The sequence below is a fragment of the Populus trichocarpa genome, chromosome 6 (genome assembly GCF_000002775.5).
Source record: "Populus trichocarpa isolate Nisqually-1 chromosome 6, P.trichocarpa_v4.1, whole genome shotgun sequence".
NCBI classification, from domain to species: Eukaryota; Viridiplantae; Streptophyta; class Magnoliopsida; order Malpighiales; family Salicaceae; genus Populus; species Populus trichocarpa.
The window spans coordinates 11,139,835-11,161,054 of NC_037290.2; the positions used below are offsets into that span (position 1 = coordinate 11,139,835).

Here is a 21,220-nt window from a genome sequence, read left to right on the forward strand (position 1 = left end):
TGAATGATGAAATTGAAAACAAATAAAACTTCTATAAAAAGACTAAGAACAAAAATTAGAAATCAAAATAATAAGGGCTAAAGTTGAAATACCAACAACAAAAAGGGTCAAGCTGTAATTTTCAAGGGTGGAGAGAGAGAAAAATAAAAATATAAAAAACAGCCCACCGAAAACAAATCGGACCACCAACATCGACATGCGCCACTCCACATGAAAGAGAACACAGTGATGCTTTCAATGACATGATGAAAAGGTATTTTTTGGTGATAGGAGACGCAACACGTGCCGCCCGAATCTACCAATAAATCTTGTTTCTTTTCATTTTAAATAAAATAATTAGAAAAATCAATATGTTTTTACTAGATTGGGTTAATTGAATCAACTGGGTTAATTAAATTTTGATTGGATTAATGACTTGTCTGGTTTAATTACAAACTCAAGCCATCCTAATATTCGAGTTATCAAGTTTTTTCAATCAATTGGCCAACCATGTTGAATTTGACAATTATGGTTACAAATAGCAAACTACAAAAATGGCGCTGATTAATAAAAAAGTCCATCATTATGTACACATGGTAGAATTTATGCATAAAGATGTACTATGATGGGGGCAGTGGCAATTTAGGGTATCACCTGTTCCATCACTGACTCCATATTATTATTATTATTACTTTTCCACAATACGTATATAAATTTTATGTATGGATTTGAATTTTAAACTTCATTTTATGATTTTTAGGGTTTTATGTGGGGATTTTATGAAAATTATAAATTTTAATAATAATTGTTTTTAAAAAAAACACCCAGTGAGTGAAAAAAACCCTTCCCCTAAGTCAAATTTAATTGAATATGTGTTGACGATGATAGATGTGAGTATTTTACTGCCCTCCAAGATAAACATAAATGGAAAGTTACGTAGTGTTTAATATTATAGTAATGATTATTTTTTATAGTGTTTTTTTGTTTAAAAATATATAAAAATAATTTTATTTTTTTAAAATTTATTTTTAATATTAACACATCAAACAATCCAAAAATATCTAAAACAATTAATTTCAAGCAAAAATTCCCTCAATCAAGTCATTAGATATTCTACTGCATTCCTAGATAAGCACAGATGAAAAGTTAGATAGTGTTTAATATTGTGATATCAATTATTTTTTATAATATTTTTCACTTAAAAATACATGAAAATAATATTTTTATTTTTAAAAAAAAATTATTTTTGATATTAACACACTAAACAATCCAAAAATAACTAAAACAAATAATTTCATGCAAAAATACTTTTGTAAAATATGGTTTTTATCACAAAAACAAACACTAAAACACTAAGCTTATGGTAATTGTAGAGACCCAAAAGAAGCTTGATCCAATCTATATGGGCTTCGTTCGTTGTGAAGTCTGTTTACTTCTCTTCTACTATAAACTAGAAAAAGAGGACCAAGTTGTAAGCCCAATAGATCACAGGGGAAGCTCAAGACTTCCAACACAAGCTTTGTCTCCATCTTTTATTTTGGCGCCCCCTGTGCTCTTTTGAACTTAACATTTTCCCTCCCATCAAACTTTCTTCTTTCCCTCTCCTCTCTCTCTAAATTCTCTCCCTCTGAGCTCAGTAGATCTCTGGAAATGGAGCAACAAAGAAACCAAAAGGCTGTTAATCAACAACAACATGAGGATCATGAAGAGGTGCAACATGGGCCTTTCCCTGTTGAACAGCTTCAGGTAACTAAATGTCTCCAAGACTCAATCTTTTCTTTCACTATCAATCATCTCTTCAATTCTACTAATGGATTAGGAAAAATTAAGGGGTTTAACCAAATGGGTTCCTTCCTTTTTAAAAAAAATTGCATAAAAATGGTTTATTTTTCGCTTTTCTTAATAACCTTGCCAAGGTTCCATTGTGTGCCAAATGGGGTCTTATTGCCCAAGATTCTGTAGTTTAGTTGAGTTTAGCATCTTAGTTTGCTTTTAGCTTCTGTACATTGTTGCTCCAGCGTGGGTTATCTTGATTATGGGTATTTCAATCTTGAGTTGGTTCTTGACCTAAATTAGACAAAACTAGGGGTTTGCCCATATGGGTTTCCCTTAAATTTTCTCAAGGAGGGTTCTTTGTCAGTTTTCTTGATTTGATTGGTTTGTTTTCATTGTATATCGAAATTGGTTTGTTTGGTTTTATGCATAAATTTAACAGGCAATAATGTATTTTCATCCTTTCAAAATGTGGACTCTTGTATGATGTCCAACTTTGGGTTTTCAGATGTTGATTGTTGATTTTGTAACTGAACTTGGTTTCACTTCTAAGCATGGCTTTCAAGTGTGGGCCTTTTCTTTTTCTGATGGCAATAAATTCTAGAGGAGTAATGTTGTTTTGAATCAAATTTCCTATTCTTAAAGGTGGTTTTGTCTTGGATTTTTTTTTTTACTTCAATTCCAAGAATACTGCATTTTTTCAGATGATAGTCTTGAGATGTTATGTTAATCATTTACAGTATGAAGGTTAAGTTTTAGTTGTATTCTGACATATATAACCCTTAACTCAAGGCGTCAGGCATAGCTTCCCTTGACGTAAAGAAGCTTAAAGATGCGGGTCTCTGCACAGTTGAATCTGTTGCCTTTTCTCCCAGGAAAGAGCTTCTGCAAATTAAAGGAATCAGTGAAGCTAAAGTTGACAAAATCATCGAAGCAGGCATGTCATTGCTTAGCTTGTTTTTGTTTCTTCAAGATTTTTTGTCGTTGTATTTTTCTTAGTTTAGATAGAGACTCGTATCTTTACTTTGGCTTATATGTACAGCTTCCAAACTGGTGCCCCTGGGTTTTACTAGTGCTAGCCAACTCCATGCTCAGAGGCAAGAGATAATTCAGATAACATCTGGGTCAAGAGAGCTTGACAAAATTTTGGAAGGCAAGTATCAAAGATTTCTTTCAACTCTTAACAATGATCCTATCACATTAGACTCTGTGTTTTTGTAGCCATACTTCTTAAGAACATTAGCACTTTCCATGTCCTGTAGTGTTGTAACCTCACACAGCTAACTTTTGACAGGAGGGGTTGAGACAGGATCTATTACTGAAATGTATGGTGAGTTCCGCTCTGGAAAAACTCAGCTGTGCCACACGCTTTGCGTCACTTGCCAAGTAAGAGCATTTTTTTATTCCTGAATAGCTTTGCAATAAGTAGAGACTAGTTTAATTCCATTATGTAGTTTTGCATGTTCTGTTGCTTTAAAAGTCACTTGTGATCTCTAATGGACAATCGGACAAGAATATCAAGAAAGAGAATGAAAAACTGGCTGGCTCTGGCTACCTTGTGGAGCAAGCAAAAGAGAATATATACAGACTGAATAAAAATAACCATACAAATCAGCGCGTAGCAATATGCCTTTTAAAGGTGCCTTGCCTACTTGTCTCGTTTCACGTTCATCTAACGGGGTCCCTTATCTTGCCATGCACGCCAGCTTACTATATAGGCAATGCTTTCAATCTTTATATTAACAATATTGTCAACCTAGTGATGCAATCTATCGAAGCCCTGCATCTAATTCACTCTTTTATTTCAGCTTCCATTAGATCAAGGAGGAGGTGAGGGAAAAGCAATGTACATAGATGCAGAGGGCACATTCAGGCCACAAAGACTCTTACAGATAGCTGATAGGTGTCATACAGCTACCTAGAGAAGAACCTCTGCTCTAGCCTTCTTGTTGTCAAATGGGTAATGGTTTTAAACCTTGCAGGTTTGGGCTGAATGGCGCTGATGTTTTGGAGAATGTGGCTTATGCTCGGGCATATAACACCGATCATCAATCAAGGCTTTTGCTCGAAGCAGCTTCAATGATGGTGGAAACAAGGTACACATTGTCGTCGTTGTCTAATGTATGGATGACTCTACATAGCCACTGTTACTCAGGATCAAGAAATCTTGGTGGGCCCTGAGATTATGCGCACAATTGGCTCTTCTACTGCTGATATGAATTCCTGAGAAGTTTTATCAGGAGGGTTGATTAAAATTAAGTAATGGAACCTATTTCACATACATGTATATGAATAACGTTTTGTAGCTTTGAAAATCCGTATAGCAGGGATTCCATAGAAAGTAAAAGTTCTTACAGTGTGACTTTAATAATCAAAGAACCTCTACTTTGCATTTTTTTTATTTTTATTCTTTGTTCTTGATTTGCAGTTAAATCTAATTATGTCAATGGATTGTGGTTCTATAGGTTTGCTCTTATGATAGTAGACAGTGCTACTGCTCTATACAGAACAGATTTTTCTGGAAGGGGAGAGCTTTCAGCTCGGCAGATGCATCTAGCAAAGTTCCTTAGGAGCCTTCAGAAGTTAGCAGATGAGGTAGACTGCCACCTTTATCTTTATTAACATTCTGCCTTCTTTACTAGCATTCATCATTTATACCTGTTTACATAATTGAATAATTGGACGCACAATTCTTTTAGGCCACATGACTTCCTGGATTTACCCTCTCTTGTTATGCCAGCATTTGTGAATGCTATGCACATGCTCCAAATAGACTTTTCAATTAGAAATGTAAATTTTCCTGCTCATTTTGTTGGTGTAGTTCGGTGTGGCTGTTGTCATTACAAACCAAGTAGTTGCACAAGTTGATGGTTCTGCTATTTTTGCTGGACCTCAAATCAAGCCTATTGGTGGTAACATCATGGCTCATGCTTCTACAACAAGGTTGGTAATTCCCTGCAATTCTCCTCTCGAGTGTGAAGGTTTCTTACTTGAAAATTCTGAACTAGTTATTGTACACTTGCCACAGGCTTGCTCTTCGGAAGGGAAGAGGGGAGGAGCGCATCTGTAAAGTAATAAGTTCTCCTTGTTTAGCTGAAGCTGAAGCACGGTTCCAGATCTCTGCTGAAGGCGTCACTGATGTCAAGGACTGATCTATTTTAGTTATCATCTCCTGGGAACTTTTTGAGGGGCTGGTTGACAGGACGGTTTTGTACTTCACATATCGGTAGAACTGCAAGAAGGAATGTCATGTCACGTCAAAGTAATTTTTTGGTTTCCAATAGGAACGTTCAAATTTTAAGAGCTGTAATGAAGACATGCAGGTCTTTTGATGTTTGCTAACCGTTCTCTTTCACTGGTCTCATGTTTTCTGTAATTGTAGTGTATTCTATTGTATCACATCAATTTCTTCAACATTTCAAGTGATATTTACATTCAATCAGAGTGCTTTTCATTGTAATGTTGAGTCTGCCTTCTTGCTCAACTTCTGTGTGGAGGAATGTGTAAAAAAAATGTTGTTTGTGGGAGAGATAGTATGTAGTTGTCAATTTGGGAAGAGAGAACGTAGCAAAATTAGCCAAGGATTGAGTTTTCATTTCCTCCATTTGCTTCGTTGGCAGTAAACGAGAACAAGGTCGAACACAATCACTTCACAGTTCATATCTACCCGAGTTTGTCATCAACGTTTGCCGTAGCCAAGGAGACTTCGAAAACAAAGAAAGCCCTTCGCCTGAGAGAAAAAGGAAAGATTTCAAGATAAGAAGGCACAGGATTTTATTTATTTATTTATTTAGTAATAAATAGCGACTCCCATGTGTGATGGCAAATATCAAAACTTAAAGAGGAAAAACACCCCAACCTGCCCCCCTTGGCCTGCATCAATTTGGCAACGTAAGCCCATATGAAAAAGATGTGGTCGAGTTTTACCCATCAATTTAACCCAAGACTAAGTTTCATTAAATTGAAGATAAATAACACATTATGAGTAAAATCAAAAAATAATTTTTTATTGAAAATGTTTAAGGAATAAAAAATTAATTATTTTATACTAATACAAAGATTTTTAAAATCAGTTTATTTTCTTACAATAACCAATCATTAATTGTTCTAGAAAATTAAGAAGTATAATTTTTAAAAACAATTTAATAAATAAAAAATAATTTATCAGCCAAAAGATTTTCAAGACACAAGAAAATGTTTTTCTTATTTCTTAAACATTTTCAAAAAAATTATTGGCTGAGCATTTTGAAAAACTTTTATATGAAAGTTTTATATTTTTATTTGCTTAAATATCTTCAAGTTTTTATTTTTTTAATATATTTATTTTATATTCGGATTTTTTTTATTTCTTACACATTCTTAAAACGTTTTTTTTTTTTGTTGCTTAAGATTTTCTAAAAAAAATTATATTAGCTATCCATTTATTTAGGTCAATTTAGTTAATTTCCTAAGTTTTGTAAAGATAAAATAAAAAACATATTTTTCGGATTTTCTAAAAACATTATATTAGCTATCCATTTATTTAGTTCAATTGACTAAGTTTTGCAAAGATAAAATTAAAAACATATTTTTCGGATTGATATGAACACATTAAAAATTTTGGAGATTTTTTTTTAAAAGGGGGTGTCGATTACATGTTTGATATTAATTAATAATACCCTTCATGCACTCCTTCAACTACCTTTATATATAAAAATAAAAATAATCCACTGAAATTTAAGTTGCTAAAGAATTTGAAATTATTTATTTTCTTAGATCATAGCTAGATCAATGTAGGCACTTAAAAATTGAGAAGTATCAAATTTAATTATGTAATTTGAAACGAACACTGCTCTGCACCGTTCCAAACCTGACAGATAGAGCCCAAATCAAGCCCAATCACAAATGCAAACCACCACGCCCAAAACGCCATTGGAACCGAGCCAGAGCTTTAATGGCGGTTTATTCAGTGGGCGACATTCTCTGTCCCCTTTCTTTTCCGAACAACAACACCCAACACTGCAATGCCATTGACACATCACAGTCATGACAGCGCTTTATGATCAAAGGGCGTCGTGGTTTGAGCAATTTCAATTAAAAATTAATCATCAGTCTTAAGTAAGTGCTTGAGCAAACACTCCATACTTGTACTCAATCAACTTGGCCGGTGAAATCAATGGGCGTGATAATGCCTCTCTCTCTCTCTCTCTCTCTCTCTCTCTATATATATATATATATATATATATATATATATATAGACTCAGCCCGGTGCAGAATTGTCAATGCTAGCAATCCCTCCCACCTTTGCGAATGCGCTTCCTAAAATAGTTGCCTCTGCACCAACATCCTATGTTGAAACCAGGGGTATTGATACATTTCTTTCTCAGGATGGCTAATTGAAGAAGGTGTTGGTTAGAGTAGTAGATTAAACACTGGTTTTCTGATACAATAATTCTTCAGAAAAATCATTCCTTAGGAATATCTATTGAGTATCTTTAAATCTATGCTCACTATATAATGCAATCAGGATCATAGTTAGCTGAGAAACCCGTGACCCGGAATTAATCCACACTAGATTTCTCAACTTGAACTAGAAAACACATTAATATGTTAAAACTTACTTAATCTAGCCAGGTTAGTTGACCTATCCAAACTCATGTAGGTCAATTCTAAAAATAAAATCATTCAAAACAAACAATACCATTTCATTAAAAACTTTGGAACTCTTTGAAATCGTTCATCGTCCTCGTAGCTACTTGAGGAACCTTTCTTGAGCTATTGTGAGGATACAGCATGGTACAAAGATATTTTCCCCAACACAATAGTGTCCTGCCAGGGGGAAATTTCAACATCTCGTTGAGAAATTACGATGGATGAAAGCAGCAATTCATCACTAGGGAATGCTGATTGTAACCCTTATCCATCATTCTTTGTGCTGCACTTAACACCAAGTAGGATTTACAAGAGCCAAGTCGTTGCAACAAATATTGTGGAACAAAAATCCAAGTAATTGAATAAATAATGTGGAGCAAGACCCTCAAATGCAGGAACAATAAAATGAAAAATAAGCAAAAATCTGCTACACTATGTTGCAAGAATTCATATTCTGTCATTTATTTCTTGTGATTACTCTGAGTAAACGCCCTCCGTGATTTTCTTACTTCTACGCTATGTTGCAAGAATTCATATTCTGTCATTTATTTCTTGTGATTACTCTTTGAGTAAGATCAACTAGCGCCCTCCGTGATTTTCTTACTTCTTCGTCATCAGTTTCAGGTAAAGAATCAATAGCTGCTGCAGCAAGATTAGCATGCTTTGCAGCTAGCTCCCTTGTTCTCTGTATTCCACGGCTCTTCCCAAGGTACTCAAGGGCCTGAATCCAAAGACAGAGCAGCTCGGATAAATTAACATTAATTTCTACAGGGGAAAAAAAAAACAAACAGATGATACAAACAGTAGAAACGATCAGGGCATCATCATTTTACCTATGCTTTAAATGAAAATCAGTTTTACAGATGGGTTGGAATCAACACTCCATGTAAAACATGAACAAAGGAGTGAAAGGAATCGGGATTAGATGGAAGCAAGTTCCGCGGTTCAAAGTAAAGAAAACATCAGAAAGCAAAGAATGGGGATTAGATGGAATGAAAGGAATGCGGAGTGAGCATATCGTGCTCTGTAGAAAAGCAGAATTCCAATAGCAAACACCTCCCAAAGGGCCAAATCATACATCTGGTACTTCACCTCTTGCGTATAGAAAACTACTGTCCATTTTTTTCAAATTTGTCATGCCAAGAGGAGTTCCAAATCATTTAAAATATTTTGAATAGGTGAAAATACTAAGCATTCTCCAACATTCCATATTGGAATGCCAGAGCTAAAGTCCACAAAAATTCATAGCCCCCACGTCAGAATCATTAAGTCTCAGCATCAATCACTGATTGACGGCAGAAATGCAAGTAATATATGCTTTTTTGTTGCTGGATGACATTAAGCATGAATGTTAGGCACATCATAGAATTGATGAATGTTAGGCACCATCAGAGAATTGATGCACATAAAAACCAGAAAAAAATGTAGTGTTTTGCAATTCTCTGAGGTAGCTTCAGCTTTATGGTAGATTATTATCGTCACACATCAGCATTTTTTGAGATCAGTAAATGAAGATGAACTTACTGCATCAATGTTTTCAGGCTTGTCAAAGCCCCGGTCAATAACTGAACACAACTGAGGGAACTCCTCCATGGCAAACAATATTGGAGCTGTTACAATTCCCTACAATAAAATTTCACATTGTTGAACCGGAAATTATGAAAATGAGCTCTGATGTGCAACTGAAAATGTAACAGAATCAGAAAGAATGTTGAGAGTTGTCGTCATGTCACAAATGAAATGACACTGACCAATGTAGGGACTTTAAAATGTAAAAGCAGTTCACTGAGATCAAATACTATACACTATTCTACATCATGCCAGTGAAAAAACCCCAAATCAATCCAGTGCAAGATACAACTAAGCATGCCTTTCGTGTCATAGCTAATAAAGACAGCTAAGAATTTTTGAACCAAGTGACAACCAAAATTTTTGGCCACCATTATGTCATATTGTCCCAAGGACAGTGCCATAAGCCAAGAAGTTGGCAGGTGGAACATTTGGAGCCCTGATTATGAACTTTCCAAAAGAGTCAACATTTAGCCAACTTCATGATAGTTAAGACTGAATGATATCAAACAAAATGCTTCAGCTTTTACATTTTCCTGTTGTTATAGAATGAGGATTGCGACAAAAAAGAGAAATTAGTCATTTCTTGTTTGCAGTTACATAAGAAGATAATTGAATCAAGATTGCCTGTTCTCAATCTTATTTGAGAACAAAGTCTAACCTAATTCAAATTTTGACCTAAACCATAAAACATTGTTGCAAAAGAAAAAATATACTATGATTGATTAAGAAGCAAAGCTCCCTGTAAGACAATTGGCAAAATATATATTTCTTTCAGGTGACATATCAACATAACAAATGAATATATATATATATATAATAAAACCTTGTTAACTATTTAATGTGGTTGTGCAATCACAACCAGTTCAAGCTTACAACCATTATCATCTCCAGCCAGTAGATATCATAACAAGGATAGAAGAATTACATGGCGAATGTCAGATAATGAACCCTTTCCAAGGGAAGCAGAAGTTCCCGTGAAATCAAGAACATCATCAATCAATTGATATGCCAATCCCTGGAAAAGAAATCGGTTAGAATATAGGAAAAGGAACAACCATAGACAGAAGGGTATCAGCCAGGAAAATGATAGCCAGAAACTGAAGATTTAACCAGAAATCATGAAATCCATCAATCTGTCCACACCAGCAAAAACACAACTTGGAACAAATAAAAGAGTTCCCCAAAAAAAAACAAAAAAGAAAAGAAAAGAAAGAAAGAAAGAATGAAATCACAAACCAGATTTTTGCCATACTCAAAAGCCAACATTGCAACTTCTGTTGTTTGCCCAGCAAGAAGGGCAATTGCCTTGCAGCTATTTGAAATCAAAGATGCAGTCTTGTAGTACGTCTTTTGCATATAATACTCCATGCTGCAATAGCAACACCTTTTAAGTCAAATAAACCGAAAAATGGAACATCATTGAGGTGTTATTGCAAATCTTTTGCACGCCATCGCTTAGATAGGTGTAATCATATACAGACAAGGAAAAAGAAGTGGCTCATAGCCTCCCAGTCATCCAGCTGATTCACATGCATAACCTTATGCAAGTGCATCTTTTTAGACCATTTTATGCCAATTAAATAAAAGCATTCATGGTCATTAGACTACACGGGACCATTCCATTTTGTCTAACGCCATAAAGGGTGTCCAGGTTGAATAGGCCAAAACAAGAACTTCTATCTGGTGATACTATGTAGGACATTGCATAATGAGGTGCTTCAACACACAATAGGTTTCATATAGTTTGCAATTCCAGGTAGAATCCAAACCACTTATAGTGAAAGGGAGATGCATGGAGAAAGCACTAGATTATAATAAACTATCAGAAACAACTGATATTAGAAATTGAAACTACTTCGTGAAAAGAACTGATTCAAGGGGGAACAAAAAAAATCTATCAAGCTGCTGTGGCCTGCCTTACCCCTTCCATTAAAAAGTAATTGAGAGCAATAAACAGTCAGTATGTACAAGCGCTTGGATCATTGTTTTCAAAGGAAAATTACCGCCACCCGTCCATGATTAGGCAAGCCAGATAAAAGTTTTCTACAGACACCCAGAAAAGTGAAAGCAAAGCAGCATACCTACAACGTTGCTCAGATGTCGAAGTCATCTGCATAGTTTCACCATTAACAAGATGCTCTACAGCTGTCGCTAGTAATGTAACAACCTACAGGCACATAGCAGTAGTCAGAGAAAATATGAAGTCTCCCCGACCCCCCAATACACACACACACCAAAAAAGAAATACCATTGTCCTTAACATGGCGCTTACTAATACTAACTCATCTCATTAATCATGGGAAATGGAAATGCACCGACCAATGAACTGATGTATGATAAATTTGACACCAAATAAGTTATTCAGTTAAATCTATATGCAAAAGCAGTAAAAGTAAGGGATTGGAAGACAGGCTAAAACTTGACAATCCATTATGCTACTCAACCCCAAGGTTTTTTCACCACCATTTTTTACCACTAGGAACAAGTTTGAAGAATAAAGGATTACTTTTGAGGTGCTTATGAGCCTGCGACTAAAGTTGAAAGATACCAAGCATTATAGAAAGACTCGGTATCATTGCTTAAATAGAGAAGAGATTATTGCTAAATATTAGGTTTTCATGCTTAGATGAACAACATTAATGTATTCTTACTTCTGTGTTTTTCAAAGAAGCAAGGGCTACACAAGCTCGTGAAAGTAGAAAATCTCCAGCAAGTACTGCCACCTGCAATACAAATGAAATGGAGTAAATTAAAAACAAGAAAACCTTAGGCTACAGTCCTCTACAATTTTATTAGTCTAAGCAATGCATAAAAGTGACGTAGAACTCAATTTCAAAGTACAAATTGAAATGATAAAAAAAAAACCTGCCCAATAATATATGGGAAAGTTTTGTGATGCTATTGTTCATTAGCAGATTCACTACCAGTAGGGTACCACCTGCATGGGGAATTACATAACTTATGATTTGATAGGATATACTATGAAAACCAGGAAAAGTCAATGTTATCACCATAATCAGTATCTTCGAGAAGGTTTCGAATATTACTAAAGACAAATATAAATACAGCCAGAGCACGCAAACAGTTCAATGTGTAAGTAAACCACTTGAGCATCCCCAAAACATATAGCTATGGGAACTCATAAGCACAAAATTTTATAACCCTCCAAAAACATATAGCTAGAGATTTATTTGTGTTTTCCTTGATACAATTTACCTTAACAATTCAAGCAATTAGTGATTCTCTATATTTACCATTAATACCCTACATTATTAAAACCAAACTTCTGCACCTAGAGTAATGTCCCATCAATATCTCTATAGTATGGGAACTCACTGCAATGCTCAATATCAACATTTTATTCCAGAATCAAATTTCACCAACAACCTGCAACCTCTTAAGTTCCTAAAATTGCACAGGAAAATGGCCTCCAAGGACTTGTGAACACACAAATCTAAATGCAAAGCCCTCTAAATGAGAGAGGCGGCAATGCGATCATCACAGTGGATAGAGATCTACTATGGATGTGTTTATTACGAGGGAATGAAACTTACAAGGGTAATTTAATTTTTCACCTCCTTGTGTTTGGTACAGTTTTGGAGAGGGGTGAAATCTCAAGGAGGTTAAAAATATAGTTATAAGAAAAAGGAGGTTAAGAATATAGAAGGCAGGTTAGGCTTCACCCTGATGAGGGGGGAGGTAAAAATATTCAGGGGGGTGTCGTCTTATATGCATGTTCTCTTTCTTGAATTTTGTATCCATTTTTTTCTCTTTTCCTTCCACCACACATTTGAGAAACAAATATATATTATTGAATGTTTTTATACTTGCATTCAACTTCAAATTTGATTTGACTAGCATGGGGACCACAAATACCCATGATCTTTTACAATCCTACCAAAAACCATTAACTCTTCCACATAATTTTTAACACCCTTAACACTTCACTCTTAAATGTTACATCCTTTACATTTCACCTCCAAATTTTTAACCCCATAACAAACATAACCCAAGTACCAAGCAGGGATCAACTATTTATTCACAACACCATTACATATAATGTTCCAAAATAATGTTGCCTCTCCTTGCAACAAATGTTTCTGCTTTTTATATGGAGACTGAAGCCTGCCAGTGCTGGAAGGTCAGACAGAATTAACAATTTGGATAATATATTGAATTCCTCCTACAGTGCTGAACACGAACAATTGAAATTCCAAATACGACAATAATGAAACTCATAACTGCTAAGAAACCTAGATTGAGAAAGCACAGATTGAAAAGCAACTCCACATTTCAAAAGAAAATCAGGATAAGGTTCAAAAAAAAAAAAACTAGAGCAGAAATTATAGAAAATTAAAATGACGAGTGGAACTTAAATAAAAAAGAACAATATATTGCAGCACCTTATTGCCCATAACAAGATTTAATGAACCAATACCACGTCTCGTATCTGCATCATCCAATACATCATCATGCAGAAGACTTGCCACCTAACACGTGGAACAACTGCATTAGTACTGAAGCAATAACAAACATGTTTCTTTACTTGATACAAAAGCATGAGTGAATGAAGTTAGAGCAAAAGGGCATTTGGCAAAAGAAAAATACTGAACTATGAGAAACTGACATGGATCATCTCGGTAATTTCAGCTATAGATTGCTGTCTTTTACGTAGTTCTGTTGTCAAAGCATCTCCTTCACTGCCAGTTTCCGTTTCAAGTATACGCACATTCAAAGCTGTCGCCATCAGCAACAAAACCTACACAAAACTTAAAGAGATATATGATGTATCTGAAACATGAAAAAAACATAATTTTATTTGATAACAGTAATAACATTAAGAGTTTAGAAAACTTCAACAAGAAATAATCAAGAGCTTGTAGCTTCAGACTAAAGTTCAAATGATCTAGGCTAGGCATGATACCTTACAAAACATTTCATAAGCAATGTTAGTTGATCATGTGTTCTTCCTAAGCATTTTTTTACAAATTATTTATTCATATATTTTCAGAGTTTCAGAGACAGAAATTAGTAAAAGTAATACCATTGGATATTGGATTAAAATTGACTAGCTAACGAGCAGATTTTCCGGATGTGAGTCGAGTTTCAAGTGTACAACAAGGTGAATCAATAATAGACTTCGCAGACCTTAATGTGAGCTTAAGTCACAAAGCCTCAAGTTTGAACTTTGAGACATTTTCCTAGTCCCAAAGCACAAGTAATAATGTCTTTGGTCATTGCTGCAATAATATTATTGCATACTTATTACTACCAAAAAGTAAAAGTATGCACAACACACTTAAATGTTTCAAACAAGCAATGAAGTATATGGACAACTTCCTTCCCGGAAAATAGCCACCAAAATCACACTCAACATAGATTAGATAAACTCATTAGACACTAGCTGAACACAATCTTGAAGCAAACCCAAATAATGAGCACATAAGCATCATTGTAGTTACCGTGGGACGGAACCTCTTTCCTTGTACTCCCATTTTAAAAAAGTACTCGGCAGCTGAGGCAAGCTTAGGAACCTGTGAATGAAATTTGAATCCAATTTTTATCACATCATATCAAATCAGCACAATTAAAACAGAAAAGAAAAGTCATATCTATTATTTCTACCAACCATATTTGACATATGCAAAAAGACATAATAAATACCTCAGCAATTACCATTGACCGCAATCTATTAGCGAGAAGTGATAGCTCATCAGCAACAAGTGAAAATGGGTCAAGCTGTTCCTGGAAAACAAAGTATCGAATCATAGGAGTGAGCAACGTAGCACACAAGAAAATGTGTGATGGATCAGATGCAGTATCAAGTAACAGAAAACCAAGTGTTTGACAATCAAGGCACCAATAACATGGCCTCTCATACACTGGAAGTATACCAAGGAAGTCAAGAACTATAAAGCTACCTAGTTCAAAGGATTGAGTATCTCAAAACCCCATAAAACCTTTGTTTATTCAATGAATAAATAGATAAAAGGGAATGGACCTTGTGTTATATCTACCCTAATTCCCTACGCCATAAAACCTTAAGAGATCTCTAAATTCAAAACTTGCAGTTTCAACTTTAAAGAGGAAAGGATTTAAAATCTGTAAATGAATTTGAAATACGACTATATCAAGGTACAACCTAGCTCAACTACCCACATGCTATTCCATTCCAAACAAATGGTCCACAATCAAATTTATCACTAAGCTTACAATACTGTATAGTACCTTTTTTTAATGAAACTTCTCACCAAGTCTACAACACATCATTAAAGAGTATTGGATAATAATTGAAGTGTTCTTTTTGCTTCTTTGGATACATATCACACACTAAAAGGTTCCAACAGGAGAAGGGACAAGAGGTGAACCCTAATATCCTTTAAGAATGGCAAATATCCCACAATCATGAACTCCCACATTCCCATGCCTCATTTACATGTTATAAGTGAATAAATTTTTACATACCCAAAATATATAGTGGAATATATATGTATACATATGTATAAATACATTATGAAAAACAGAACATGGAGAGAAATGAAAAGAGAGTGCTACATCTAACCTCCACTAAGGAACTGCTCTGGTGATGAATCTGATGTTTGAAAACATGAAAGGAAGGTACAGTCCAAGAATAAGTTTCTCTGCAATTGAAAACCTACTAATAACCAGAAACAAAAACAAGTGGAATATAAATGGTTACAGCATATGTAAGACAACTGTAAGTCAATCAATTGTAGAAAACTTAAAAAGAGATAAAAGATTGAGCTCCTAAAGCATCACGTATAAAGCTTAATGCAAACATTAAATTGTAATCCAAGTATAAGACTTTCTAATTAAAACACAGATCTAAACCTTGTTGATCCTTTAAAGAAATTGATACCAAACAAAATTATAAATAACATCCAATCTTCTCAAATCTAACCATGTATAATGAGACTAAAACCTTTTGGGAAAAAATTCTTATCACAGATGTTTACTTTTAGACTTTAAATATCCTGTTGTTATCTCTTCCCTCAACTCCATTATATTAGCTTACTCCCGATCATTTCATTCCAAATCATAAAGCAGGCCTATGCATCACTAGCAAATGATCATTTATAAGTCCTTTGCAGTTGAATCACTCCATCACAATTTAGAAGCTTTTCAGATATTTAAGTCATTTTCCCTGTCATCTATTGAATATGATTGGGTTAGCACACCCTGATCCTCATCAAGAAAGCTCTATTTGGCACAAATTACTAGGAAAATCTTGCACTCAAAACATACCAACAATTCAAACAAAGATTAAAAAAAACTTAGTATTTTAATTAAGTTCATTCCAAGCCTGAAAGGCCCTCTAAACACTGGCTTTGATTGCAGCAAAAACATGTCACTGAATTGGCAGTTTATTACCCCCGACATTGACAATGATCTAAACTAAATCTATCATTTCATTTCCTCATTTTTAAGCTCACCCAACAGCTCATTTTTGTTTCCTTTCCAATTCCACACCCCACACACTTGAAAAACCAATGAAACAAACCAAGATGAGAAGGGATAAAAGAATGAAGAGCCCCATTTGAGAATGAGCTTGCTAATGTCATAGAATATACGAAATCAATAAAGGAGATTTGTTAGTATTACCTTTCGAGTAGAAGAGTGGGAATTGTTGGAGAGCAAGAGTCCATAAGATGAGGGTCGATGAGAGACAAACCAATGGCTGCCATTTCTTGTGATCCTCAAAATCCAAGACAATGACATCTTTCTTATTGTCTGTCTTGCTGCCTATTAAAGAGAAGCAAAGCTATGAAAAACAGCTTGGTATGTTTTCTTTTTTCTTTCATAATTAAGTGTGCTAGCCAGAGGCATCTAACCCCAGTGAGCAAGGACCTAGCAAGCCAGGCCCAAGCAATGGCTAGCCCAGGCTTGCCTTTTCCTTTTTTCAAAGAAAATTATTTCTCTATTTACTCATTTAATTTACATTTTTTTTCGAGTTAATCTTGTCTCTTCTTTTGATGATAGATCATATAAAATTATGCATGACATTTCAGCCATTTGACTAAAGCATGTCATGTAACTTATGAAAAAGAACGAAAAAAAAAAGTGATTAATGTTGCAACCTAAAATTATGGAGAGGACATGGGAAAAATTAACACTGGCAAGGAACAAAAACAAAAGTAAAAGCTCAGTAGGTTCAACTTCACCATTTACTGTAACAGTTTGATCAAAGAGTGCAAACTCTTATTGTTTGATCACTTTATAGTAACACAAAAGAAAAATACATATCAATGATCAAGCTTTTATGCACAAATGTTGTTTCTCTAAAATAAAAAAATACTTGCACAAATGAAACCAGCACACAAGACCTCCATTCAACCAATCAAACAACAAAGTACAGACAAATGGAATGAAAGCAAATATATATATATATATGTATATAAGACTAAGCAAACCACCACATTCATGTATTGGGTATTTGTTTACGCATATAATCAAACAATTATTGATAGAAATAGTCAAAAGACCTGAGAGAGGGAGGGGATTTAGGGGCCGCTACAGTGGTCAAGAAAGAGAAAGTTGCTGGATTTAGGGGTAGCTGCTCTATATTCCTCCAGGAGAGATTTGGTTAGTACTAAGAAATAGATCTATGAAAATCCTTTTGCAATATAACTTCTAAAGTGAAGGCAATAGCCCTGCCAAATTTATGGCTACCTAGTCGTGCTATTGCCGTTGCCACTAGCTTGAGTGAGAGAGTCAGCTTGTTAAGTTTAGAGAAAAGAGTAGCGGGTAGGATATGATATGCGGATGATTGTTGAGTTTTTTTTTTAATAGGGCTTTGTAAATTGTTATTATAACAATGAAAATAAACCAATTGGTTAGTTTGGTTTCTTACCAAAGTGACTACACACCCTATCAATTTGGTTTAAATCGAAAGTTGCTCGCCACTTCATATAAAACCAGCATCCTTTTAGTTTGTCTATCTATTATACCCATCTTCTACATGGAGCTTTAAGTTTCGTTCCTTATCAGGGACTCTCACTTGTCCATCAAACCGTTGGTGAGTCCAGTCAGTTACACGGACGATAATAGACCTCTCTCCCTAAAGTTTCGTAAACTGAATTGAGAAACATGGCAAACAAGCAAGTCCTCCAAATCTCCACAAATCAATTGCCATCTCTAAAGGACACAACTTCACTTCTACTTCTTCTTTCAATCTTTTGCACTTAAATCATTGGAACTGGTGTTACTAATCTCACTAACTCACTCTCTCATATCTACAACTCGGTCTTTGACTTGATTCACATTCCTATGCTAGTTAGCAGCTGATATCTATTCTTTTATTTGACAATTGCTGCTTCATTTTTGTTATAAATAGAATGTGCCTTTAACGGAACAACAAGAAGCATAAATTGTGTCATCTCTCATGACCTAACCCTAACAAATGGTGAGATTTCTATTTATTTTTCTTTTTTAGTTTTAGAAATGTAAGTTTTGTGGTTTTTTAGGTGCAAGATCATGCTTCTGTGAAGGAGAATGGTGGCTTGACAATTTCTACCAAGGACAGCAGTTTTGGTGAATCTCAAGGCATTGATGCAGTTTTAGTCAATACAAATCAAGTAAATCACGCGCACTTTTGCTTATATTCGCGTGATAGGTGACTTTGATTAATGGTATAAGTCAATGCTTATAGTGCAGCTTGATAATGATTTGAAATTTATATGATGCAGTTTTATAAATGGCTTCCTGATCCTAAATCGGCAACAAAATCACAGGTTAGTTGTCATGATGATTATTCTTCTGCAAATGTGTTCTGTCGTGAATATTATTATCATTATTATTCATTTCTTAGGGTATTTATATTGTTAATAAATTCATAATTCTTTGGAATTATTATTTTTATTTAAGATTATCTGAATGCAGGCGGATGAAACTCTTGACTACTTTAGTGAGCTGCAGCTGCAGCACCAAGCGTTTCTACAAAGACTAATACTCGTCATATAAAAGATTACTAAAAAACATATTTAATTTTATTTCCTCAACAAGAAAAAAAAAAAAAAAAGAGGCCTCTTTCAACTATTAAAAAAAAAACAATAGCAAAAAATGAGCTTTTCCAATAAAAACGAAAAAAATATCAAAATCCAATAATGGCAGAAAGTACAAGCAATAGAAATTGAGAATCTCCATTTCAATCGATTTTTTGCAACCAAAAAGATCAATTGAAATACCTGATCGTCAATGAATCGTAGAGTAAAGCTAAAAAACGTTGCAAAATCAAAGCTTAGAAAAAGAACTCACCGGTGATTTGAAAGCCGTAGAATTCTCCGGCGATTTTTGTCACTGTTGTATTCCTCTCCGTCTTCCTTGATTTATCTTGCAGAGAAGATGATGGAAAAGTCAATAGAGGAGCAGTAGGGGAATTGCAGAGGAGAAATAAAAGAAAAGATGGCCCATATGGTTTGGGCCCCTTTTTTGGCGATTAAAGGGGTTTAACTATAATGGGCCGTCTTTCCTGGTCCATTAGGCCCGCTCTATCATTATACTATAATGTTAATGCTGAGTCTGTTTGTTTACGCATGCCTCGTCCCGTAGGTTTCTTCTCCAGTGCAAACTGCATGGCAGAAAGAGAGGCTTTGTACTTTAGTTTAGGCACTTAATTTGTGGGTACAGACTACCCGTAGGCCCGAATATTTTTTTTATTGGATAAAAAAAGAAACTAGGACAATACAAGCGTGTTTTTAAAAAGTAAATAAAAAAATAATCCAATGTATTACCCGATTGAACAGAAGAAAAAAAAAAAGAGTCGGTAAAATTTAATTAGATAAAAAAAAAATAACAACGTAAATAGACAAATTTAAACAAAAATGAAATAAGGGAATTTGAAAATAAAAGATTATCGAAATGAAAAAAGTGACCAACTTAGGATCTTAGTCAATAAAAAAAAATAACCTAAAAAGGAAATTAAAAAAATAATTTGACTCAACCTAAATGAGCATGTCAAATATACAAGAAAGGTGATAAGATTGAGATAAGCCTAAAAACAAATTGTTGAAGTCAAATTCTAAATAAATCCACTATAGCATGATAAAGTTGAAAAAAAAATAAAAAAAAAACCTAAAAAACAAACAACAAACTAGGCAACTAAACCAAACTTTATGACCCAGATCATATGAATGAGATAACTCAATAGAAAACACACGAGAAAATATTACGAAGCTCAATTCTAAAACAATCCAATAATAAAGAACACGTCGTAAAAAATATTAAATTTTAAAAAAAATCATCTTAAAAAAGCTTGATCCAACTTAGGCTAATCCGTCAAACTAGCAATATAGGTGATGTGACTGAGATAAATGAATATAAAGGAAATCGAAGAAAATCACGAAGCTCGATATAAAAAAAAAACTTCAACCTTGAAGAATGGAACTGAAAAGGAAAATTAATTTCGAACTAATTTAATGTTGAAGGATAAAATCGAGAAAAAATATCAATTTAAAAAAAATTGTCAAAGTAAAAAAAAAAAGAAGCAATAAAAAGAACGGAGATCAAATTTGATAGGAAAAAAACCTTAAGGATGATGAAATTGTAAATAAAAAAAACTTAAAAATGATAAAATTATAAGAAGAATCAATTTAAAAGGTATCACAAATAAAACAAATAACAATAAAAAAAAGGATCAAATTTGAAAGAAGAAAAATTAAAATGAGATTGATTGAAAAAAATACCCTAATTTTATAAATTATCCCAAATAAAATAGATATTAATAAAAAGAATATAAACCAAATCCGAAGGGAAAAAAATTGAATAACTACTTTGAAATTTTAAAGGGGCGGGTGTTGAAATCGATGAGAAGAGAAAAAAGAAAAAAAAGTTTGTTGAGCTTAACCGAAGGGCCATTTATCACATGCGTCGCCTCACTATGAAGAGGACGCCAAGACTATTCAAATGTCATCATAAAAAGTGATGTTTGATTACCAGACAACCTTGCATGCATTGCCCTAAAGGATCAAATGTCGAGCTATCTAGGTGTGTGTGTGATACATGCGCCAACAAGTTTTTTTTAATAATATTCAATATTTATTAAAATACAAAAATACTCCCGAGTCAACCTAATATTAACAAAAAAAAAAAACAAGATGAATGGACAAACAAACCCATCAAAAATAATATAATAGATTTTTCTTTTAAAGGCAATCAAGTCATTTTATTGTGCTAAAAAATTTAAAAAGACTAAAAAGCTCATAAATGTAAGTTTAGATTTTTTTTTAATTAAATGGAAATTAAGTAA

The 21,220-nt window shown here is 34.1% G+C and overlaps 2 protein-coding genes across 6 annotated transcripts; one reads left to right on the plus strand and one right to left on the minus strand.

Moving 5' to 3' along the window:
* The first annotated feature begins 1,485 nt into the window (after nucleotides 1–1,485).
* On the plus strand, nucleotides 1,486–5,212 carry LOC18100270 (DNA repair protein RAD51 homolog). 2 transcript variants are annotated; one of them, XM_052453579.1, is made up of 10 exons: nucleotides 1,486–1,725; nucleotides 2,545–2,689; nucleotides 2,795–2,905; nucleotides 3,047–3,138; nucleotides 3,561–3,655; nucleotides 3,735–3,848; nucleotides 4,218–4,347; nucleotides 4,574–4,695; nucleotides 4,781–4,903; nucleotides 4,975–5,212. In XM_052453579.1, coding segments are annotated over exons 1-10 (1,029 nt in total). In that variant the 5' UTR covers nucleotides 1,486–1,629; the 3' UTR covers nucleotides 4,976–5,212. The 2 variants fall into 2 exon arrangements, with proteins under 2 accessions (XP_052309539.1, XP_024459211.1); XM_024603443.2 differs by having other exon boundaries at nucleotides 1,489–1,725; nucleotides 4,781–5,212.
* A 2,506-nt stretch (nucleotides 5,213–7,718) lies between these two features.
* Nucleotides 7,719–19,376, minus strand: LOC7479520 (solanesyl diphosphate synthase 3, chloroplastic/mitochondrial). 4 transcript variants are annotated; one of them, XM_024604606.2, is made up of 13 exons: nucleotides 19,231–19,376; nucleotides 16,579–16,719; nucleotides 15,518–15,547; nucleotides 14,620–14,700; nucleotides 14,418–14,489; nucleotides 13,583–13,714; nucleotides 13,359–13,445; nucleotides 11,607–11,678; nucleotides 11,037–11,122; nucleotides 10,192–10,324; nucleotides 9,881–9,970; nucleotides 8,908–9,006; nucleotides 7,719–8,104 (listed from the first exon to the last, which is right to left on the minus strand). In XM_024604606.2, the coding sequence occupies exons 2-13, from the start codon at nucleotides 16,693–16,695 to the stop codon at nucleotides 7,925–7,927; spliced, it is 1,179 nt and encodes a 392-aa protein (XP_024460374.1). In that variant the 5' UTR covers nucleotides 16,696–16,719; nucleotides 19,231–19,376; the 3' UTR covers nucleotides 7,719–7,924. The 4 variants fall into 4 exon arrangements, with proteins under 4 accessions (XP_024460374.1, XP_024460373.1, XP_002308360.2 ...); XM_024604605.2 differs by having other exon boundaries at nucleotides 15,518–15,610; XM_002308324.4 differs by having other exon boundaries at nucleotides 15,518–15,610; nucleotides 19,161–19,341.
* Between the last annotated feature and the right edge of the window lie 1,844 nt (nucleotides 19,377–21,220).